This window comes from Erinaceus europaeus, chromosome 18, assembly GCF_950295315.1.
Source record: "Erinaceus europaeus chromosome 18, mEriEur2.1, whole genome shotgun sequence".
In the NCBI taxonomy this organism is placed as follows: Eukaryota; Metazoa; Chordata; class Mammalia; order Eulipotyphla; family Erinaceidae; genus Erinaceus; species Erinaceus europaeus.
The window spans coordinates 12,550,539-12,576,313 of NC_080179.1; the positions used below are offsets into that span (position 1 = coordinate 12,550,539).

Here is a 25,775-nt window from a genome sequence, read left to right on the forward strand (position 1 = left end):
CTGTCTTTGTCTCTCTCTCCTCTTCCCTCTCAATTTCTGGCTGTCTCTATCAAATAAATAAAAATAATAATCAAAAACACTGTAAATGATTCTCAAACAAACAAACAACATGCTCCATTCTTCAGCTATCTCACTTCATCCCAGGTCACTAATTTTAGACACAATTTTTGGAATTTTGAAATATCAACTGCACTTTCCTTACAAACTGGAAAGGTATGATGGCGCTGAATTGTATAGGTTTCTATTAATGTCAGTGAAAAAGGCTGAAAAAGAGATAACGTTCTTAGAGGAGTGGTCTGGTGCCAATGAAGAAATATGGTTTTGACCTGTGGTTGGATGATGAATGTTGAGAAGACTTTGGGATGGATGACTGATGAGTTTCCAGGGGTTTTTTTTCCCCCTTTTTGTTGCCCTTGTTGTTACTGTTATTGTTGTTATTGATGTCATTGTTGTTGGGTAGGACAGAGAGAAATCAAGAGAGGAGGGGAAGAGAAAGATAAGACACCTGCAGACCTTCTTCAACACCTGTGAAGCGACTCCTCTGCAGGTGGGGAGCCGGGGGCTGGAGCCGGCATCCGTACACTGGCCCTTGCGCTTTGTGCCGCGTGCGCTTCACCCGCTGCGCTACTGCCCAGCCCCCTTCCAGGGTTTTTTTAGACTTCCATTACCCAGGCTATAGACGCAGCTCTGGTTACTTGTCAGTGTTTGCCATGTATTTTGTGCCAATCACTTGAGAGTAAGAATGGACAGAACTTCATACCATATCCATGTACTCAGTGCAATATTTATGACTACCCCAAACCCGTACTTAATTAAGTCTGTTCAGATTATTGGAGAGAATTTTCAAGGAGAAAAAGATGTGAAAGTAGGTATAGTCTGAATATACAGAAAGTGTTCTCTTTCAGAGAGGCAGACTGGGAATATGGATCAACCTGCCAACGCCCATGTTCAGTGGAGAAGCAATTACAGAAGCCAGACCTTCCACCTGCTGTATCCCATAACAACCCTGGGTCCATGCTCCCAGAGGGATAAAGAATAGGAAAGTAATCAGGGGAGGAAATGGGATACAGAGCTCTGGTGGTGGGAATTGTGTAGAAATGTACCCCTCTTGTCATATGGTTTTGTCAGTGTTTCCATTTTATAAATTAAAAAAAGTTAAAGTGAAATTCACAAAATAAAAGTTGGCAGAGACAAAAAAAAAAAAGCGAAAGTGTTCCCTTTCATGTTTTATGTTATTGCTGTATGCTAAATTGAAACCATAGACATCTGACTCGGAGCAAAGATGAAATCAGGACAGACAGGCTTTTATTACAAACCGAAAAGTTGATAGATTACATGATAGTTAATTTTACAGCTAATATTTGGTTACTGAGTACCTATTATATATCAGGTCCTACTATTTGTACTAGGAATACAGAACACACAAGACAAAATCCTTACCTCTAAGAAATTTATTTCAAATGATATTCAGTATTTCTAACATTTGCTGCCAGGTCATTCTTTTTAGAGGGCTGTCCTGTGCACTCTCACATGCTGTCCTTTTGACCAACTGCATACCAGAAAAGCATGCTCCAGTTGTGAAGCCAAAACAACAACAACAAGAGCAACAAAATGGGGAAAATGGTCACCAGGAGCAGTGGGTTCATAGTGCAGGCACCAGACCGCAGCAATAACCTTGGAGGCAAAAAAAAAAAAAAAAAGTGTCTCCAAATGTTAATGGCCAGAGGCACAAATTTAATCCCAGATGAGAACTATTGTTCTAGCCTGATAAGGAAGATATAATATAGATCACATTAAGTTATGTAACACAAACCAAAGAGAACAATAGATTTTGAGTTGTGTTAGTCTCTTTTAATCGGGAAAAGAATCAGAGAAGACCTCTCCGAGGAAGGGGCACAGAGCAGAACCTAAATGCAGACAGATGCCCTCTAGGTAAATGCTCGGCTGGTGTTTTGTCACATTTCCTTCCTCTGCGGCTTGACTGTTATCCTGTAGCTGGCGTGCTTTGTCTTCCATCTTCTGGCCTCCACCTGCTCCCATGTGTAATCCCCGCACCTTTACATGCCCGTAACTCAGGGTACTGACACTCTTTGTAATCGTGTTTTGCCATGATTCTGGCATGTCACAGGAAAATTAAAGCTACGTACAGGAATCAACTTCAGCTTGCTTTATTATACAACTGCCTCCGTAGCTCCATATCCTTCGTAGCATAAACAAGTTCTTTATGGAGCTCTCTCTGTCCCCTCCCCTTTTCTCCCTCCTAGAATCCTTCCCTGACACCCTGTTACCAGACTGTCCCTTTTAAAGCAGGCATGGGGACAAATGGTCTGTGAAACCAGTTGGTCTGGTCCTGCCAAAGTGACTGCTCGTGGGATTTGAAATTCAATACATCTGGAGCTTTTCTGCATAGCAACATTTCAAGGGCTAATTTTTAAGTTGGTAATTGTATATGACTTGTGAATGATGTTATAAGTAAATTGGCAGAATATAGACTTTCCATCCCTGCCTTAAAGAAACCTATCTTTTGGGGCTGGGTGGTGGTGCACCTGGTTGAGCGCACACATTCCAGTGCACGAGGGCTCAGGTTCAAGCCCCCAGTCCCCACCTGCAAGGGGAAAGCATCACGAGTGGGGAGGCAGTGTTACAGGTGTCTCTCTCTGTCTCTCTCCCTCTCTATCACCCCTTTCTCAATTTCTGGCTGTCTCTGTCCAATAAGTAAAGATAATAAAAAAATTAAAAGAATTTATAAAATTAAAAAAGAAACCTATCTTTTTGCATATGGTTTTTTACTGGCATTTGCCAACTTTTTCATTCAGGTGGAGTGGAAGAGAGAGATGCCAGAGTACCAGAGCTTTGCCTTAGCATCCCCGTGGGGCGTTGAGCTCAAACCCCAGCAGCTGAGCTGTCTCTCTGAAGAAACTTTCTTATCTGTTCATTGAGTTCATAAACCCAAACTTTTGCTTCCAGTCCTTCCAAGAACACATTACACATTCTTTATCATTGGAATAGTTTATTCCATTGAAACCACAACCTTTCATGTCTAGATCAAGACAAAAACTCACTTTATTCAAGAAAAGGCTCATCAAAGAAAGTCCCCTCAAACGGAACAGTTTCTCTCTCCCTTTCTCTCCCTTCCTTCCTTCCTTCCTTCCTTCCTTCCTTCCTTCCTTCCTTCCTTCCTTCCTTCCTTTTTTAATTGCCACCAAAGTAATAACTGGAGCTTGGTGCCAGCATTCTGAATCCACTACTACCAGCGGCCATATTTTTTCCTTTTATTTTTTGCCCCCTAATTTTTCTTTTTATTAGATAGGACAGAGAGAAATTGAGAGAGGATAGGTGAAGAGATAGAGATAGAATAGAAATAGAATAGAAACAGAATAGAAAGACATCTGCAGACCTACTTCACTACACTACTCGTGAGGCAGACCCCTTGCAAGTGGGAAGCAGGGGCTTGAATCCATGTCCTTCTTCTTAGTAATATGTGTGTGTAACTGGATTGCCACTGCCCACCCCCAACAGAATAGTATTTCTAAGAATAAAAACTAATTAGATATTTATTTATTTATTTATTTTTAAGATAGCAGCTTTGTTTTTCTGCCCCACCACTATGGCAAAAAATAGTCACTTTTGTTCTCTGAAGTAAAAGCGGGGGGGGGGGGGGGGGAGGAGGAATCACATGAGGTTCAATGTGAGCATTCCAACCTAGTCAGTCTCCTAGGGGAAATCCAGATACCTTTCCTACCCTGGGAAGCAGGAAAGTAAGCTATTGCAAAAATATGCTGTTGTTGTTGTTTTTTTTTTTTTAATTTGAGAAGCTCTCTAACTTATAAGCCTCATTTGTCTTGAAATTGTATGAGCTCTTTTTTTTCTTTTTTCTGGGGAGAGATGCTGCTTTTTGTCATTGAACTTTTTTTTTTTACATATCATTAGCTTTCTCCATTTTTTATTTTTATCATTTTTTAATATTTATTTCCTTTTCTTGCCCTTGTTATTTTATTGTAGTTGTTGTTGTTATTGATGTCACCGTTGTTGGATAGGACAGAGAGAAATGGGGAGAGGAGCGGAAGACAGAGGGGGAGAGAAAGATAGACACCTGCAGACTTGCTTCACTACCTGTGAAGCGACTTCCCTGCAGGTGGGGAGACGGGGGCTCGAACCAGGATCCTTATGCCAGTCCTTTGCACCACGTGAGCTTAACCCACTGCACTACTGCCCGGCTCCCTAGCTTTCTCCATTTGGTTGAGGGTTAGTGGTTTACAGTACAGTTGTTGGCACATGGGCACAGCGTCTCATCTCCCTGTGGTAGGTCACACTTTCACCTTCAACTTAGGATCTTTTTCACCAAAACCTCAAGGCCCTCTGCACCCCTTCACAAACCCTTCTTCTCCATAATCCTTTGTTTTCGTACTGTGTACCACACCCAGTCCAGTTTTTGCTTTGTGTTTTTCCTGTCTGTCCCTGTTATTTAAGTTCTGCCTGTAAGTGCAGTCATCCAGTATCTTCAGATGAACTGTTCTAGATCAGTTTTTAAGCCATAGCAACACTGTGCAGGAAATACAGAATGCCTTTTGTTCCTACACATACATAATCTCCACTACTGTGAACATTCCAATTCCTCCTCCTCCTCTTCTTCCCCCCTCCCCTTCTCCTTTTTACTGTGAACACTCTGCACCAGAGTGCTACACTTGATATTATTAATGAACCTGTATTTACAATAGCCCCCTAATGCACACTTTACATTGGGTTTCAGTCCTGTACTGTACATTGTGCAGAAATTAGAAAAGTCTGTCTAATGATGTGTATACACCATCACTGTGTGCAGAGTCATTTCTCTGATATAAAAATCCTTTGCATTTTATTTACTCATTCCTTCGCTCTCTAGTCTTTCATAACCTCTTATCGTTTAATTGTCTCCACTGTTTTGCCTTTTTCAGGGTGTTCCATAGTTAGTATTACATATTATGTAGCCAATTTAAGATTGACCTCTTTTGCTTAGTAGTTGACACTTAAGGTCCTTCCTTTTGTTTTTCTCCCTTGGCATAGCTCATTTCTCTTTAGCTATGAATAATGTTCTGTTGTCTGAATATATCACAGTGAAGAGCACTTAAAAAATTATTTCTTTACTTATAAAATGGAAACATTGACGAGACCATAGGATAAGAGGGGTACATTTCCACACATTGCCCACCCCCAGAGCTCCATATCCAATTCCCTCTCTTGACAGCTTTCCTGTTCTTTATCCCTCTGGGGGTATGGACCCAGGATCATTATGGGGAGCAGAAGGTAGAAGGTTTGGCTTCTGTAATTGCTTCCTGGCTGAACATGGTCGTTGGTAGGTAGGTCGATTCATACTCCCAGCCAGTCTCTCTCTTTCCTAGTGGGGCAGGGATCTGGGGAAGCGGGGCTCCAAGACACGTGGTGGGGTCCTCTGCCCAAGGAAGTTGGGTTGGTATCATGGTATCATCTGGAACCTGGTGGCAGAAAAAGAGTTAAGATATAAAGCTGAACAAATTGTTGACTAATCATGAACCTAAAAACATGGATATTGCAGATGAAGATTGGTGTCTCTGTTTTGGAAAAAGCTAGTAAGTCTATTTTAGGTATATTCGAAAGTTCCCATGACTTTACTAGTTTTTGCCTAGTATCTAATATGCAGATGGACCCAAGTTATTGTCTGGCAAGATGGTGTCATAGTTGGAAAAATTAGAAAGCTGGATCAGGGAAGAGAGTAGCTCCCAAATATGGGGAAAGTATATAAATATTGTTAACTATAAACCCAACCATTTGATCTGGGGCCCATATTCAGCACAGGAGCCTGTGTAACCTCTGCATCCCTGTAGGTCTGAGCTCGCATTCTGTGGTCACGGCTAGAAACATTCCAGGCTGCACTATTTTCAGGACCCATCTTCTCCAGGTAGTGAGTATGTTGTCCAACCTCCCTTCGGAGAGTGAACCATTCCCTACCATTATTGATCCACATTGAGGGCATTTTGATTACTTTCAAATTTCCATAGCTACAAATACAACTTCTATAAGCAGCCATGTGCAGATCTTTATGTGAGCATATATTTTTTTATTCATTTGGGTAAAGACTAGGGAACCATATTTATAGGATGGATCATACATATGGTATTTATAAGAAATGCCCAAATTGCCTTCCAAAGTGGCTCTTCTCACCAGCAATGAAAGAGAACTGCTCAGTGTTCTTGTTAGCATTTTAGTGTTATCAGTGCCTGGAATTCTAGTCATTTTAGTGGTAGCTAGTAATGAAGAGGAGTTTACTAAATGCAGTTTCCTTTGTTAAGCCTCACAGGTTCTTCTCAGCTGACCCAGGCGCCTAAGTTATTCCCCTGGGTTTGGCATTATTGTTTTTTTTTTTTTTGAATTTTTTATTATCTTTATTTATTATCAGTTAGAGACAGAGAGAAATCGAGAGGGAGAGAGTCAGAGAGACAGCTGCACCCCTGCTTTACCACTCTCAAAGCTTTCCCCCTGCAGGTAGGACCGGGGACCTTGAAACCGGGTCCTTGTGCACTGTCACATGTGCACTCAGCCAGGTGTGCCCTTGCCTGGCCTCTGTTTAAACAAAGTTTTTATAATTAATTTTTAAAATTTTATTATTTGTTGGATAGAGACAGAGAAATTGATGGGGAGGGGAAAGAGACATAGAGAGAATGTGACTTGTAGCACTGTTTCACCACTTTTGAAGATTCCCCTTTGCAGGTGGGAATCAGGGGCTCGAATCTGGATCCCTACACATTGTAACATGTGCTCTCAATCAGGTGCACCTCCACCCACCCTAGCATTATCACATGTCAAGGTCTGTTTATATTTACTTGTTGGAAGATGCTACAGGTATAGAATGATTTTAAGACTGCCTACTCATTGTTAAAAGAGCTACACTTTCAGGGCATAACAGATAGCATAACAGTATGCAAAAGACTTTCTCCCCCTCCTTTAAAAATGTATTTATAAAATGGAAATGTTGACAAGACCATAGGATAAGAGGGGTACAGTTCCCACCACCAGCACTCCATATCCCACTTCCTCCCTTGAAAGCTTTCCTAGTCTTTATCCCTTTGGGATTGGCAAACGCTAGAAGAAGAAGAATCCCTTTGGGATCATGATCCAGGATCATTATGGGGTACAGAAGGTGGAAGATCTGGCTTCTGTAATTGCTTCTCTGATGAACATGGGTATTGGCAGGTCGATCCATAGATCCATACTCCCAGCCTGTCTCTCTCTCTCTAGTGGGGCAGGACTCTGGAGATGCAGGCCTCCAGGACACACTGCAGGCTGAGCAGTATGCTGGGATCTCTGTATCTTTCTCTCTGTATGCCTCTCATTAAAATTAATACTAAAAAAAGATCTATACTTTCAATTAGACTCCACTCAGAACAGTTTTGAAACAAAGCCACTTTAATAATGGTAACAAGTATTCTCTTTTATAAGTGTTTTTTAAAATTATATATATATATATTATTACTATTGGATATAGAGAAATTGAGAGGGGCAGAGGAGGTAAAGGGAGAAGAGAGAGAGATACCTGCAGCCCTGCTTCATCACTTGTGAAGCCTCCCCCCAGCAGGTGGGGATCAAGGGCTTGAACCTGGGTCCTACCGCATTTCATGTGTACTCTTTTTTTTTTTTTTTGCTTCCAGGCTTTTTGCTGGGGCTCAGTGCCTGCACCATGAATCCACTGCTCCTGGAGGCCATTTCCCCCCCTTGTTGTTGTAGCCTTGTTGTGGTTATTTTTGTGAATGTTGATGTTGTTTGTTGTTGGATAGGACAGAGAGAAATGGAGAGAGGAGGTGAAGACAGAGGGGGAGAGAAAGACACCTGCAGATCTGCTTCACCGCCTTTGAAGCGACTCCCCTGCAGGTGGGGAGCCGGGGGCTGGAACCGGCGGGATCCTTATGCCGGTCCTTGTGCTTTGTGCCACCTGTGCTTAACCCTGCGCTACCGCCCAACCCCCTTCATGTGTACTCTTAACCAAGTGCACCAACTCCTGGATCCTGGACTCTTAAACATTCCATGATATATATACATTTATGAATGACATGTCTAAAAAGGACAGGCCTCACTCACGTATCTCAAGTTCCTAGCTACTAATCTTGCACTTAATGGTAATACTACTATAATATTATATATAATGTACATACATTTAATATAATAAAATATATTTGTATTGTACATATTATATTATTAATATAATTCACTAGAGCTCACAAGTCACTTAAAATTCTTTTATTGGGGAGATCAAAGGTTTACAGTAAAGAGTAAATACAATTGTTTGTATATTTGTAAAATTTCTCAGTTTTCTGAAAAACATTCTAACCCCCTACCTGGGTCCTACCAGGACCTGACAGGCCCCCACCCCTCAACAATTCTTTACTTTGCTGCAATACACCAAACCCAGTCCAAGTTCTGTTTTGTGTTTCTCTTCTGTTCTTATTTCTCAACTTCTGTCTATGAGTGAGATCATCTCCTATTCATCCTCCTCTTTCTGGTGTATCTCACTTAACAGGATTCTTTCAAGCACCATCCAAGATGAGGTGAAGAAGGTGAATTCATTGTTTTTAATAGCTGAGTAGCATTTCATTGTGTATATATACCACAACATTTTTGGTTGCTCATTTGTTGTTGTACACTTAGGTTGCTTCCAAGTTTTGACTGTTAAAAATTGTGCTGCTATGACCCTGGGTCTACACTCCTAGATGGTTAAAGAATAGGAAAGCTATCAGGGGAGGGGAGGGGATATGGAGTTCTGGTAGTGGGAATTGTATCCCTCTTATCCTATGGTCTTGTCAGTGTTTCCATTTTATAAATAAATTAATTAATTAATTAAAAAATTGTGCTTCTTTAAACATAGGTGTATGGTCTCTTTGAATTAATTGCTAGCTGATAGTGTAGGTCTATTTCTAGCCTTCTGAGAGTTTTCCAGACTGCTCTCCACAGGGATTGGATCTATTTAAAATCCCACCAGCAATGCAGGAGGGTTCTTTTCCCTCTACAAACTCTCCAGCATTTGTTGTTATTATTCTTTCTTATGTATGACATTCTCACAGGAGTGAAGTGGTATCTCGTTGTTTTCTTAATTTGTATTCTATGAGAATGACTTAGAGCATTTTTTCATGTCTGTTGGCCTTTTGGATCTCTTCTTTGGTGAATATACTGTTCATGTTCTCTCCTCATTTTGGGGTGAGGTCATTTGCTTTTTGTTGCTGAGTTTTGGTGAGCTCTTCATATGTTTTGGTTATTAGCTTTTATATAATGTATGACATGAAAAGATCTTCCATTTGTAAGGAGTGTCTTTATTTGCTGGGTGGTTTCTTCTGCTGTCAGAAGCTTTTCAATTTATACAGTAGCACTGGTTTATTTTTGTTTTCGTCTTCCTTGCAGTTGGATTTCTATCACTGAAGATGCCTATAAAATTTAGATGGAAGGATTTCTGGAGCAGAGTCAGCCACGGTGTTGACTTCCTACAGCTACTTTGACTCTGCTCCTGCCCCGTTTATATACTCTTTAACAGTTACTCTTAACACTTACTCTATGGACATCCATTTGTTTAAATAAAAAAGATAGAATATGTATTTTTCTGTTTGTGAGATAATGTGTTAAAATAACTATCTAGACAGATAATTGCTAATAACATTTGTAATATTGCCACCTTCCAGAATTTCATTCAATCATGGAGTACTTATGGGCATGCACACGCTATTCCAGAAATAGAAAACAAACAAAACCAGATGAAATTAACCTGTGCATATTACATATAACATTTAATTAAGTTGGATAGATCAAAAGCATATTATTGTGTCAGAACTAAAATTTAAAATTTTAATATAAGTGTCCGGATGGTGGTACCCCTGGTTGAGCACACGTTACATTGAGTCCCCCCCATCGCCACCTGCAGGGGGACAGTTTTGTGAGTGCTGAGCAGTGTTGCAGGTGTCTCTCTGTCTCTCTCCTCTATCACCCCCTTCCCTCTCAATTTCTGTCTGTTTCTAGCCAATAAATAAAAGATAGTTAAAAAATAAAATTTTAATTTAGTAATTTACTACTTAAATGTAGAAAAATTTAAACACTGTACTATTGTTAAGGAAGTTAAGACTTTAGTTTCTCAATATAGTTATTATTTATTATAACTGCATTACTTATGTAAGCACAAAATATTTAGAAATTCAAATAAGTAAGAGCATAATTCTCTTACATAGGTTTTTTAAAATTAATTTTCTAATTCCAAGATTTCTGATGAGGGGCCAGGTTGAGCACATATGCTACAATGCTCAAGAATCAGGGTTCAAGCCCCCAGCCCCCACTGCAAAGGGAAAGCTTTGTAAGCAGTGAGGCAGTGCTGCAAGTGTCTCTTCCCTCTCTCATCTCTCTGTTCCCCTTTTGATTTCTCTCTGTCTCTATCTAAATAAATAAATAAAATATTAAAAGTAGATTTCTGATGATAAAGCAGTAAAGAATACCAGCAATGACAATGAATTGATTATGGATCTGTTGGTTATGTGTGCCTGTGGTTATCCTGCTGTTAGATGATTTCTTTGGTAACCTTACAACACTGGGAAGACATGAGTCGTGTCAGCAGCATGTGCTGTGTTGGAAAGCCAAGATTTTTTTTTTTGTCAGATTTTTGAATTATTTAGGAGCATATAGGAGCTTTTAAACCTTGTGTTAATAACACATCAAGCTTTGGCAGTCATTTTAACCACTTAAGAAAGAAAGGGAAATTAAATGGAAAATTAGAGCAAAGATTACTGATGAATCATAATGTTGATGTCTGAATAGCTGATGCATCTTCTCTCATAAGAACCATTTAAAATATGTAAGCTAGCCTTCTCTGTTTCTTTTTTTTAAATATGTATTTATTTTCCCTTTTGTTGCCCTTGTTTTTATTGATGTAGTAGTTATTATTGTTGTTGTTATTGAAGTTGTTGTTGGATAGGACAGAGAGAAATGGAGAGAGGAGGGGAAGACAGAGGGGGGGGAGAGAAAGACACCTGCAGACCTGCTTCACCACTTGCGAAGCGACTCCCCTGCAGGTGGGGAGCTGGGGGGCTCGAACCGGGATCCTTACGCTGGTCCTTGTGTTTTGCGCCATGTGCGCTTAACCTGATGCGCCACCGCCCAACTCCCTCTTCTCTGTTTCTATGTCCATATGGCCTAATGGCTTTCAGCTTGAGTAGTTCAGCTAGTATTCTTTTGGAAAAGAAAATCAGTGTCCCGAATGATAGTGACTTTAATTTTGCATTATTTGTAGGGAAAAAAGCAATAATTTTGAATTATTTGTAGGGAAACCACATACTTTTCTATCTTAATTGAGATGTAATAGTTTGAAACATAATTATAAAAAGTTCTTTATCATTGTTTTTCAGAGCTAAAACTGTCCACTTTGTTTTGCATTTAAAGATCGGTAGCTGACCGTTCTTTTCAACTTCATAGCATCTTATTTTGTAGATAATCTGCCTCATTAATGAAAATCAGAAGCAGCTTGGAGTATTTTATGCATAATTAATTGTGTTGGCATAAAGATTTATGAATGCAATTTTTCTCAATTGCTCCAATCAAGCATAAAGGAGACAAACAAATAAATTAAAACTAAGTCATTCATGTTCTCTTTGTACAAGGCAGTGTCAAGGACATCTAGGAGAATTAAGTAAGACCTGAGGGAAGATCATTTCTTTTTATTACTGTGACCATATATACTTATAAGTCACAGTTATTTGCAGACAAAAAGAATAATGAAATTCATGTGTGGAAGTTTTTTTTTAAAAATCTTTCTTAGTACCATGTCTATCATACTTATGTGATCATACGTCATCATGTTCCAAGTCAATTGAAGATTAAAACAATATTATAAATAATATAATTATATACTAATAAAATATAATTATAATATACATATAATTGTGATATGTCCGTAAATAATATAGATAACAGAAAATGATATCATAGGCACAGCATCAGGGCAGCACTCTTATATGTGGTGGGAGGCTGTAAAATTATGTCCTTGGGGGCCAGGCAGGCGGTAGCGCACCTGGTTGAGCACACAGGTTACAGTGTGCAAGGACCAGGGTTCAAACCACCTGGTCCCCACCTGCATGGGGAAAGCTTTGCAAGTGGTGAAGCAGTGTTGCAGGTGTCTCTCTCCCTATCTCCCCCTTCCCTCTCAGTCGCTATCCGATAAGTAAAGATAATAAAAAAATTAAAAAATTATGACTTAGTATGTGCAAAGACACATGCATGCTCTTCTCCTTTATATGATGCTTACCTTTTACTAGAACTTACAGCTTGAGTGGTTAGCCAACCTAGATTAATATAACAACAACAAAAAAGTCTCACCCAGTGGTTAGCACGTGGTAAAGCTTTTAAAAGTATTTTTGAGTCGTTTTTGAGCATTACCTAATGTAAAGCCAAAATAAAGGTTCAGTCACCTTGCACTACTTGTGTTAAATAGCCTGGTCCAGAAAGAAGCATCTAGGACTTTCTAATACTTGTAGATGAAAATTTATCACAGGATTTTATTTTACTCTGTCTCTAGCATCCATTCTACATGATACCAGCTATAACTGCAAAGTAGGTTAAGGTATTTGTTGGAGAATCATTTGAGCTCGAAAGTCATAGAAATCCATCCAAATTAGAACACATGCTAACCACCATTTATTTTGACAACACTTCATGCCAGAGGTGATAGCTGGGGAACTCTGGTATAGAGGGCAGGGCTTTCAATCCTAGTTCACATTACCTAGCTGTGAGGTTTGGATACTTGACCTCAGTGTCTCAGCTTCTTTTTCTGTAAAACAGAGCTAATAAATCTATAGATTTATTGTAAGAATAATCATTATGTATGTGAAAAATTTTAGAGCACACTTTAACATATGATAAATGCCCAGTAAGTGTTGGATTAAGCCAATTTATGTAATATATTATTTCCTCAGGTAATCAGTACTAAAATTCTTAGCAAGTTATGCTCATTATTGTTTGTACTAAGTCCATGCAATCTGCTGTATATCTTATACTTAGAGCCTGTCTCAATTTGAACGTGTCAGAGTTCAAGCACTTAATAGCCATAAGTGGTTAGTAACTACCATCTAGAAGAGTGTGGCATCCATACTATTTCACCAAGTTTACCTGGTACTATTTAACTTCCAATGCAGCTCTTGGTTTTTATTAAATATTTCTTTTAGAAACATGCAGAAATCTAGAGGAAGGTGGAGATAGAGGGAGAGAGAGACAGACACCTGCAACACTGCTTCACCATTTCCAAAGCTTACCTCATGTAGTAGGGAACTGACTGGTGGCTTGAACCCAGGTCTGTGCACATTATAACATGTGCACTCAACCAGGTGCACCACCAGTCAGTTCCCAGTCAGTTATCGTGTCTTCTCTGCATCCTGCTGTTTTTCTCTTTTACTCTATCTCCCTTGCCTTCTGATAGCTGGCCCTCTTCCCTACGGAAAGCATATCTGCTCCATTTCTTCTCTGCCTTAGTTCTACCTCATCTGGGAATTGAGCACTTAGATTGGAGTGGGGAACCTTTTCTTCCTGACAAAGGCATTTTAGATATTTATAACACCATTTGCTGGCAGTAAAAAAACTATCAACTTAAAAGTTAGCACTAACTTTGCTGTGAAAAGGCTGCTGTTGCCTTGGCCAGGGCCAGACCAAATCATTCAGGAAGTGTTTCTTCACTCCTGACCTAATGTCACATCAGACTGGTGAAATGACAAGAGTGAGTCCCTCAGGTCAAGCTGAGAGGTAGGAAACAGAGAGAGAGGTGAAAACTTGTTCGTTCTCACCTTATTTCAACTAGCACCCCCAACTGTCTTCCGGTTTGTACTCTGAATGCTTTTTTTTTTTTAATTTAAGAAAGGAGGCATTAACAAAATCATAGGATAAGAGGGGTACAGTTCCACACAATTTCCACCACCCAATCTCCATATCCCACCCCCTCCCCTGATAGCTTTGCCATTCTCCATCCCTCTGGGAGCATGGACCCAGGGTCATTGTGGGTTGCAGAAGGTAGAAGGTCTGGCTTCTGTAATTGCTTCCCCACTGAACATGGCGTTGACTGGTGGATCCATACTCTCAGTCTGTCTCTCTCTTTCCCTAGTAGGGTGGGTCTCTGGGGAAGCGGAGCTCCAGGACACATTGGTGGGGTCGCCTGTCCAGGGAAGTCTGGTCAGTATCATGCTGGCATCAGGAACCTGGTGGCTGAAAAGAGAGTTAACATACAAAGCCAAAAAAATTGTTGAACAACCATGGACCTAAAGACTGGAATAGTGCAGATGGAGTGTTGGCGGGGGGGTGGGGTGGGGGTGGGGGTGGTGTTGGTGGTATTCCCTGCATGCTCTTGTGTACTTCAGCTTTCAGGTATATATTTTTCCCTAGTTTATGGGCACGTGTGAATGCTTTTTCTCTTCTTTTCTTGCCACATCCCCCTCCCCTCTGCCCCCCTTTGTCTTCTATTTTCATCCTGTTGCAGAGACCTGCGTTCTACAAATTTTCATGATGCGCCATTCACTGTGCTTGTCACTAAGGCTTTTCAGACAGCAGCTGACATTGTATCAGTGCTTATAAAAATGCTCTTAGAATATCTGTGCAGCTGTCCACAGTAGCTGCCCGAGGGGTTGCAGTGACTGATATACTGTGGTGGAGTGTTGTTACGCTTGACGTGCTCTCAGTTCCTTTGAGTGTCATCGTTCTTCATCATAAAGACTCAGAAAGCCTATTTTGTCAGCATCCTGCAACACACAAATCCGGTCTCAGAGACTGCTCCAGTACAGGAAGGTCTCATGATGAGATGTAACACCCCCACAATGAACTACTTAGTTCTGAGTTTATTGCCATATCTGTTTCTTCCTTGGATGTATCTGATAGTAATGATGCAAACATCTAGGGAGTATACTTACCATCCTAGATCTCTGTGTGTGTAACTTATTTAGGAAATATTATCTCCACGTTGAAACAGTATCCTTTCAGTGTTGAACTAGGGCTTAAAGTCAGTAGATACCTTGCCCCCCCCCCAAGTTAAAACAACTTACTCCTTCCTGGCTCACCACAGTTGACATGTGCAAGATGTGAGTCTTTGACTCACAAATCAAGTAGGATTATCTAAGGGTTTAGATTTCTCACCTGTTTTTAGAGATTAGTGAACCACCTGTTTGTGCCCTTTTAAAAATTCATCCAGATTCTATATTAACTTTCCATAGTAACATATTCTTAAAATTCTTGAGTTCTACCCACTTTAGCTACTAATAAACCTCACTTCTAATATATAATGAAATGATTAATCTCAGAAAGCTGGCTATATTTGAGATCTGATGTACTTTTATGAAGCCCTTATATCTATCATTCCTCTATGAATCATATATTTCTTTTGTGAAAAATTAATTTATCAAAATTAAGTAATTTAATAAGTAAGTTTTATAGGTGCTGATACTTTCTGTTGGTTCTGATATGCACATTGAATATCATCTTGTTCTAGTTGAGGTGGCAGAGAAGCACTGTTTTCAAATAATCATAAATATATAAACATGACACTTTAGACATGGGAACTATCAAATTGTGTATATTATCCACAAATTGCCAAATATTCTGAAAAAAATGAAACATGCTTTACATGAAAACTATAGGGTCAGTCTTATTCTTTCTACTGCTCTGATAGTGGCCTAAAATGCTTGTTAACAGATTTCTAACAGTTAGTAGAAAGCTAAGAAATCCTCTTCCCCAAATTTTACTGCCTATTTCATATTGAAGAATGCTCAGTGTTGGTATAAACTATTTTATTTCTAATTCAATTTTATGAAATCAGTTCTGTAAAGGTAAAAAAAAAATCACTATTTAAGTGACCCAACTAACCCTGCTTTCTGCTTGATCACCTGCTCCGGACATTTCTCTGTCCTGGAGGAGTTCAGAGCTGTCTTATTGCTGCTGTACGCAAGGTAACCTCAACTGAGAAGAACCTAGGCAGGGCCCACCATGTTGAATGGGCTTCCTGAATTCAACTTTCAGGTTTGAGCTTTCAATCTTTAGTTTGTCCAAGTCTGGTGATAGGGCATAGTAGGAAAAATATAAATTTTGCATGAATGCAGACTTATGGGTCAAATCCTGGCTCTGCCACTGATTATGTGACCCTGGACAGCTTTTTAGCCTTCTCCTCTCATATTCATATAGAGTTATGAGGGAAACAGAGACTTTGCCAAAAAAAAAAAAAAAACCAGAAGAAAGAAACTGGAATACAACTAGTCTATAATATACTCTTAGGACTTAGCTATTATGTGATCATGAAGATAACACTGATATATTTTAGAGTAAAAAATATGTTTCTTCATTTATTGGGATAAGGTATCAAAATTCAAAGATCTTGTGTCTTAGGTCCTATGTTAACTTATGTCATCATTTAAAAATATCTTTAGCATGTGGCATATACGATAAGTCAAATCTAAATGGATGTGAGGAAGACCCATAACCATTTGTAATATCAACAAAATTTTAATGATTTATCTGTTTATTTTTAAATACAGATTCATAGCAATGTAGAAACCAGTATTTTTACATTGCATTTCTGTAATGGAAAATTATAATCTATATATGTTGTTTAATATCTCATGAAGTTCTGTATAACTATACTTAGAGTCATCTTTTTTAAAAAATTTCTTTATTGGGGGGTTAATGATTTACAGAGATTCGTTTTCTTGTCCAGGGAGATTTGTGTTCTACAGGATTCCATGGTTTAGAGGTCATGTGATTATCTCTTGATTCTTCTTTGATTAGAGATTCTGAATCTTTTCCTGCTGCACAATCTACTGAACTGTATGTTGTTTTTATGACTTTCAGATGTTATTTTGTTTTTTCTCCTTTTAAGCATGAAAACTGAAATTAACAAAATCATAGAAACTGATAGAAAATCATCTCTGTTTAATACATGCTATGAGTTTATACACAAAGAAGTCAAAGTAACTTGAGTTTCAGGTGGTTCAGAAAATATATCTGTGTTTTTACGTTTTTTGGTCATCTGAAATTTGTTCTCATTGCTTTTTTTTAAAATCTAGATTACTTCTTGGTTTCAGAAAATCATAAGAGACTTACAGGAACAAAATCTGGGCTTGTCACTTTCTGATAATGAGGATCTAATTTGTAAGCATGAGGAGCTGTCAGTAAAAGCAAAGGTAAGGTGCAAATTAAAGTCAATTGAGAAATGCATGTACTGCTTGTGAATGTGATTCTGTAGGTAATTTAGGGGGAAAACTAAAAACTCTGATCTACTATTACACAGAAAATGTTATGAGATGACTAACTCATACCATTGCCCACTGAATAGAGTTCTAGGAAAATAATAAATAAAATAACTAGTAAGAATTCTGTGGTGGATATTTGCTGTATGGAGCACTGCAAATCATATGAAATGCATTACCTAAAATTGTCACAGAATCATTAAAGGACATATATCGTCTACTCTCATTTTAAAGCTTTAAAAAAGAAGAAAAATAGAGATGTAGAGATACAAAATAACTTTACCAATGAAATATATCTGTCCAGTGACAGAGTTGAAAGGTAAACCTTCTATTTCTCACTCCTGTGCACAAGTTCTTAAACTCTGTACTTAGCTAATCTTCTGACAGAACTCTACAATAATTTCTCATTATATTATGATTTTCAGCTAGTTTTATTGCTTTTCTCAACTTATGTTTCTGTATGTAAGCTTCTGTCTATGCAAGTTTCTTAGTTTTAATTTTTAATTTAGCAACAAGAAATGGCTGTCAACCAGGGTGTGTGAAATGTCCACAAGAGACATGAAGTGCTGAAAGCAAACTGAGGAGATGATAATTTTTTAAATAGATTTTTATTTGTGATTTAATAATGATTAACAAAACTGAAGGTAACGGGTACAATTCCACAAAGTTCCCACCACCAGAGTTCTGTGTTCCATGATCTCCATTAGAAGCTTCCCTGTCCTTCATCTCCCTCTGGGAGTATGGACCAAAATTCTTTCTGGGGTGCAGAAGGTGGAAGGTCTGGCTTCTCTAATTGCTCCTCTAAATGGACATTGTCAGGTCGATCCATACCCTAACCTATTTCTATCTTTCCCTAGTGGGGGTAGGGCTATGGAGAAGTGTGGTTCCTGGACACATAGGTGAGGTCATCTGCTTGGGAAGGGCAGGAGGGCATCTGCAACTTGGTGGCTGAACAGACTCTCTGTGTTGTATTTTAGTGTTCAGAAGTTGATTAGTTGGTGCGTATAGGGTCTATAATACTTTCCAAAGTTCTTTACAAGCTCTCCATTTTGATGTGCAAAAAAACAGAAGTTCATCTGTAGTAGATTGAGAATAGTGAAAACTTTAATAATAATATTTAGAGAAATTAAGAAACAGATAACTCGCTAGGTAGGGTGCATGTCTTGCAATGTATAGAATCCAGGTTTCAGTCCTAACACCAAATTGGAGATGATATGTTCTAGAGGAAGCTCTGGTGCTGTGGTATTTAGCCTTCTCCCTCCCCCTCCCCTCCTCTTCCCCTCCCCCCTCTCGACTTTATAAATTTTACTAGTGACTTAGTATTAATTTACAACATTATGAAGTAACTGGGGTATAATTCTTGCACTGTTCCCACCACCTGAGTTTACGTATCATCATTCTCTCTTTCCATTGGAAGGTATAGCAGTTCTCCCAAAGCCGCAGATATGGATTGACTTATTTCTATAACTGTACTTATATACATTTGCCCTTACCCCCATTGTCCTATCCTCTCTTCCTTTCTAAGTCACACCTAAATATACTACTACTTCTGTATGTCCTTCCTCTTTTTATCTTTTTTCTCTGGGTCCTGATGGAGTTGGACGTCAGAGCCCTCTGGTCATCTTCCCCTATCATTTCTCCATCAGAAAGTGGAAGTTCTGGCTTCTGTAATTGAGTCTCTGCTGAACATGGACATTGGCAGGTTGATCCATACTCTCTTCCTGTTTCTATCTTTCCTTAGTGGGCTAGGGCTCTGGAGAGGTGAGGTTCAGAGACACATTGATGAGGTCCTCTGCCCAGGGAAGTCAGGATGGAATCATGGTAGTAATCTGCAGCGTGGTGGCTGAAAGGCAGTAAGATGTAAAGCAGGACAAAATGATTAATGAGAAAAATGATTAATGAGCAAGAACTCGAAAGCAGGAATCGAGCAGGTAAGAATAGGGATGTTAGGGTGGAGAGAAGGAAGTCCATTTTAGGTATGTTCCTAGGGACTCGGTGGCTTTTCACAGCTTTTGCTTCAGCTTGAGAGCTAACATGGAAGTGGACAGAAATATTGTCTGGGAAAGAAGTGTTAGAGTTGGGAATAGGGCTAGAAAGTTGGATCAGGGCAGAGATTAGCTCTCAAACTTGAAGAAAATTGATGAATAAAATTAACTTTTTACTCCATCAAATTGACCTAGAGCCCATAGATATTCATATTAAGCACAAACCTCTGAGTCCTTGTTGGTCTGAGCTTGTACTTCATGGTCAAAGCTAGGAACATTCTAGGCTGTGCTCATTTTGAGACCATTGGACCATTGGCCGCACTCATTTTTGGCAGGGTTGCATGACCCAGCTTCTATTCAGAGAGTGGGGCAGTTTCTATCACTGCTACTTTATAAGGAGGACAGATTCCTGAAGTGGCGCCCTCGAGAGGACTTATGTCTCTCCTTCCTCTACCTCCTCCTTTCTGCCTCTCTCTCTGCCTTCATCAGAGTGAAAAAGCAGCCCATAGTGGTGAAATCATTTATGTGTCAGACCCCGGCTCTGTAGGAAAAAAAAATTAAGAAAAGAGAAATTAAGAAAACAGTACCATATGAAATTTTGTCAAAAAGAATAAAATACATAGGAATAAATTTGAACAAGTGGCCCAAATACCTGAATACAGAAAACTGTAAGACTTTGCTTATTTGACGTTTACTCTCATGTCTAATTATGGAGATTCACTGACTGTGCTCCAGAACATAGCTGCTTCTCAGACTATAGGGGTCTTATGAATTAACTTAGGATCTCTGCAATTATGATCAATTCTAGTGTGATGTTATTATTGTCAATGATGTGGCCACTGGACAACAAATACTATTAAAAACATTGGACAGCAAACACTTTAAAAATAATATGAAAAGAATCCCAGTGAGTTTAAGTAAGAGAGTTGAAATACTGCGCCGTTGTGAGAATTCAGAGAATAGAGTCTAAATAAACATTAGAGTTTCTTAAGGTGTGGACATGATGTACTTAGAATTTGGTTTCGGGGCCAGCAGGTGGTGCACCTGGTTGAGTGCACACATTACAGTGCACAAGGGCAAGGGTTCAAGCCTCTGCTCTTCGGCTGAATGGAGAAAGTTTCATGAGCAGTGAAGCAAGTCTGCAGGTCAGTCGGTCTCTCTCTCTCTCATCTCCTATATCCCCCTTCCTCTTGATTTCTCTTTGCTATTACCCCCAAATAAATAAGGTTAAATATAAAAAAAAAAAATTTAAAAAAAGAAATTGATTTTGTTTTGCATAAGCAAAATAGCTCACCTGGAAAATGTATCTGGTGTGCAGCATGAGTCAGGCAGGGTTAATACTGGCCCGCTCAGTGCTTCAGTGCTGCTGTGTCTTTGTGTCCTTCTGTCTGTCTCCTTCTGTCTCTTTGTAGATATCAGGAAAAGTCCTGCAGTGGGGAAGCTCCAGTGACAACAAAAACAACATGCTTTTAAAAAATAATTAATTTTTTTTTTGCTATATGCATTTATGCCTTGACCCCATTATCAGGTTAAGATCCAAAGACCAATATTCTGATTTTTCAAGGTGCCTTTTATTTATTTTTTATTTTTTTATTTTTTTCCTCCAGGGTTATTGCTGGCTCGGTGCCTGCACCATGAATCCACCACTCCTGGAGGCCATTTTCCCCCCTTTTGTTGCCCTTGTTGTTGTAGCCTCGTTGTGGTTATTATTATTGCCATTGTTGATGTTGTTGATTGTTGGATAGGACAGAGAGAAATGGAGAGAGGAGGGGAAGACAGAGAGGGGGAGAGAAAGACACCTGCAGATCTGCCTCAATGCCTGTGAAGCGACTCCCCTGCAGGTGGGGAGCCAGGGGCTCGAATCAGGATTCTTATGGTCCTTGCGCTTTGTGCCACGTGCGCTTAACCCCCTGCACCACCGCCTGACCCCACCTTTTATTTTTTTATGTATGAACATTTCTTTTTAAAATTATCTTTATTTTATTTTTTTATATTTATTTAATTTTCCCTTTTGTTGCCCTTGTTTTTTATTGTTGTTGTAGTTACTATTGTTGTTATCGATGTCGTTGTTAGATAGGACAGAGAGAAATGGAGAGAAGAAGGGAAGGAAGACGGGGAGAGAAAGACAGACACCTGCAGACCTGCTTCACCGCCTGTGAAGCGACTCCCCTGCAGGTGGGGAGTCAGGAGCCGGAATCCTTACACGCTTCACGCCACGTGCGCTTAACCGGCTGCTACCACCTGACTCCCATCTTTATTTGTTTATTGGATAGAGACAGCCAAAAACTGAGGAGTGGGGAGATAGAGAAGGAGAGAGAAAGGGAGACACCGGCAGCACTGCTTCACCACTTGCAAAGCTTTCTCCCTGCAGGTGGGGACCGGGGTCTCAAACCTGGGTCCTTGTGCATTGTAACATGTGTGCTCAACTAGGTGCGTCACCACCTGGCCTCACACTTCTTTTTTTTCTTAAAGCAGCATTTTTTTTTCACTTTATTAGGGGAGATTAATAGTTTAGAGTTAACAGTCAAATACAATACAGTAGTTTGTACATGTGTAGCATTTTTCAGTTTTCCACATAACACTCTAACCCCCACCTAGGTCCTCCTCCACCATCATGTTCCAGGACCTGACTATGTTCCCCCCCCCCCCAGTCCTTTACTTTGGTGCAGTACACCATCATTGCGCTTAAGAACAGGAATGCTTACTCATAAAGAGCACTTATATGAACCATTCAGTATAAAAGCAACTTGTGAGTACTTCAGGGAGTATGCAGTAATATCCACAGTTCCTAAGTTAGGCAAATATTTTACAAGTGTTTCATAAGCATCGTTGAGCTGTATCCTTCTCATCAAGGCACGTTTTAACCTATCGAAAGCACTTGAATATTCTTCTGTCCTTCTCAACTTGATTACAAATTCCTTCACTGAAGATCTGTGGGGAAAAATGGTAAAATCACTAGAAAACATTTTTTCAGTAGATCAGATTGCATAATCACTGATTATAGTAAGAAAATATATAAAATGAAACTTTTTCAAAAGTGTTTCACTTAATGTAATAAATGAGGGGTCTGAGTCTGAATATCTCAAGGCAGGAATGAAATGATTCTCTATGAACAGTAAAACACCTGAGTTAGTGCATTTTAATTCCTCTGTCTTCATTTGGGTGAGTCATTTGTTTTACTTCTCTGATTTTTTTTTTATTTTTATTTTTTAAATTTATTATTTATTTATTTCCTTTGTTGCCCTTGTTGTTTTATTGTTGTAGTTATTATTGTTGTCGTTGTTGCATAGGACAGAGAGAAATGGAAAGAGGAGGGGAAGACAGAGAGTAGGAGAGAAAGATAGACACCTGCAGACCTGCTTCACCGCCTGTGAAACGACTCCCCTGCAGGTGGGGAGCCGGGGCTCGAACCGGGATCCTTAATGCTGGTCCTTGTGCTTTGCGCCACCTGCGCTTAACCCGCTGCGCTACAGCCCGACTCCCACTTCTCTGATTTTTTAATGAACTTTCCAATTAAAAGCAGATGTCATCCTTCACAGAACATAAATTAGAAACAAATTTGTTACTAACAAGCAAGCTATGTAGAAATAGCATCAAATTTATTAAGTCTTTTGGAAAACCTATGGAATAATGGGATTTTTTTTTTTTTTGCCTCCAGGGTTATCGCTGGGGCTTTGTGCCTACACCACAACTCTGGTGCTCCTAGAAGCCATTCTTTCCATTTTGTTATTGTTGGATAGGACAGAGAGAAATCAAGAGAGAAGGGGAAGACAGAGAGGAGGAGCGAAAGATAGACACCCGCAGACCTGCTTCACTGCTTGTGAAGCTACTGCCCGACCCCAGGAATTTTTACAGTGGTAACTCTACTGCAGTTTTTTTTTTTTTTTTTTTATTTATAAAAAGGAAACACTGACAAAACCATAGGTAAGAGGGGTACAGCTTTGCACAATTCCCACCACCAGAACTCTGTATCCCCTCCCCTCCTCCATAGCTTTCCCATTCTCTATCCCTCTGGGAGTATGGACCAAGGGTCATTGTGGGTTGCAGAAGGTGGAAGGTCTGGCTTCTGTAGTTGCTTCCCCATTGAATATGGACATTGGCAGGTAGATCCATACTCCCAGCCTGCCTCTCTCTTTCCCTAGTGGGGAAGGGCTCTGGGGAAGCGGAGCTCCAGGACACATTGGTGGGGTCGTCAGTCCAGGGAAGTCTGGTCGGCATCATCTATTGCAGTTTTAACTTCTGTGTTAATATAACGTTTGGTAAAACACTTGCTTTCATTTCTGTGGGAAATTTGTTTACAAAGTCCCTCAGAATGAGCACCCCCACCAGGAAGGGGATGAGTTAGGTAGGAAAATGAAGAATATTGTACACTGTGATCACTAGGTTTAAAATGACTTGCTGTCACTTTGCTTACACAATCTTCACTAACTCATTAAACTTGAATGCTTAAAAAAGCTTTTCTCTCTTTATAAATTTTGAAAAAGTTCTTTCATCCATATTTTTTCTCCTTTTCCTCCGTCATTCCTCTTCCTCCTCTCTCCTTAATCTTTTTCTGTGTCATCTGTACACCCTTAAATAAAAATTTTCATGAATTACGGCTTTTTTTTTTAAACTACTCTTGTTGCTTACTGTCAAGCGAGCACAGTAGGCAGGGAGATGGCACCAGTGGTCCAGCAGTCGACTTTGATTCCTGTACCAAGCACCACAGCTTCCAGATTCAGTCCCCAGCACCACCATATGCCAGAGCTGAACTGTGCTCAGGTAAAACTTATTTAAGGACTTAAAAAGAAATATTGTAAGAATACTATATTGGAAGTTGCATAACAATCATGACATTGCGTATACTTGAAATGGACACCTGAGAAGGTATTTTGTGGGGGGGAGAGAACATGAATAGAATGTCACTATATTCAGATGACCCGTAGTACTCCAAGTCACTACTGTAAAAGTGCCACAAGTCACTAATAATCAGAGAAATGCCAATAAAGGCATCAATGAGATGCCTCCTTACATCTGTGAGAATGGCATAGATCAGAAAGATGAACAAGTGCTGTCGAGGATATAGGTCAAAAGGAACACTTCTCCACTGTTGGTGGGAGTGCTAAATTCGTTCCATTAGTAGGACAATCTGGATGTTTCTCAGAACACTGGGAATGGATCTATTCTACGACACAGCAGTTTCTTAAGGATTGATCCACAGAACACAGAAAACCTATTTAAGGAGATCTGTGTACAGCTATCTGTGTACACTTGAAGTCAGCACAATTTCTAATAACCTAAACGTGGACACAGCCTAGATGTCCAAGGACAGATGAATAGCTGTTGTGGTGTATATACACAATACAATATTACTCAGCTGTCAAAAAATGATGAAATATTCTCTTTTTCGGTATCTTGGATGGAACTTGATGGAATCCTATTAATTAATTGATAAAAGCCAGAGGGAGAAGGGTAAATACTGGATGATTTCATTGATAGATGGCTTTTAAGAAGTAAGGGGTAGGGGATAGGCAATGGGACACCCTGTTATGCATACATAGTACTAAGCTCAAGGACCCACACAAACATTCAGGTTTAAGTCCCCGGCTCCCCACCTGCAGAGGGGACACTTCACAAGCAGTGAAGCAGATCTGCAAGTCTCTATCTTTTTCTCTCCCTCTCTGTCTTCCGTTCCCCTCTCAATTTCTCTGTCCTATCTAATAAAAGTGGGAAATTGGCTGCCAGGAGGGGTGGGTTTGCAGTGCCAGTACAGCCCCAGCAGTAACCCAGCAGGCAGAAAGGAAAAGGGGGGTTGTGTGGAAGAAAAGAGAAACACCCGGTGAAACATGAAGTGGGTGGAGTGTGTTCCAGCAGAGGACTCTGGACTAGGGAGAGGTGGGCGGAGGGCATCAGATACCCAGTGCTAGATGGTGAAGAGGGATTTGGGTTTGTGTGGGAGTGGTGTGTTGATATCTATTACCAAGAGGGAAGAGGCTGTACCAGTGTGTCAACAACTATTATGAAAATCATTTCCCCCAATAAAATGATAAAAAGTAATGTGTGAAAGTAGGTGCTAATAAGATTTTTGTGGAGAAAATTAGCAGCTATTACATAATACACATACCATTTATATCAAATGATCATACATATGTGTACACAGACACACACACACACACACATATATATATATCTTCACTCAGAGTAGGAGATTGTGACAGTGTGTCCCCAACTCCCAACTCTGCCAACTTAACTTTGTTGATGGAATACATTCTTGAAATCTGTAGATTAAAAAAAAAAAAAATCTCTCTTCCTCCTCCTCTCCCTCTCCTTCTCTTTTTCTTCCTCCTGCACATTCTCCTTCTCTCCTTTTAAGCTGCCTACTATGAAAAATGGCCAAATCTATTGGAAGACTCACTATATTTGGTGTTGAAATGTCCAAGAGCTTTCTATATTATATTGGGTTAAGAGTTAATGAAGCAGTATTTTCCCAAGAAAATTTCAAATACAATTTATTTAAATTGTATGCATGTCTTCCAAAAGTTCTTGATTGTGTTGTGCCTGATAG

General features: G+C 39.7%; 1 protein-coding gene across 6 annotated transcripts in view; it reads left to right on the forward strand.

Annotated features, from left to right (window-relative positions):
• The window catches only part of CCDC141 (coiled-coil domain containing 141), a 214,787-nt gene that overhangs the window by 57,657 nt on the left and 131,355 nt on the right, over window positions 1–25,775 (forward strand). For 5 of the 6 annotated variants that reach the window (XM_060177636.1, XM_060177639.1, XM_060177638.1 and 2 more), the window contains one exon: window positions 17,064–17,180. In XM_060177636.1, the coding sequence (XP_060033619.1) occupies window positions 17,064–17,180 (117 nt within the window). The remainder of the gene's footprint in view (window positions 1–17,063; window positions 17,181–25,775) is intronic. The other variant, XM_060177637.1, reaches the window with a different exon arrangement.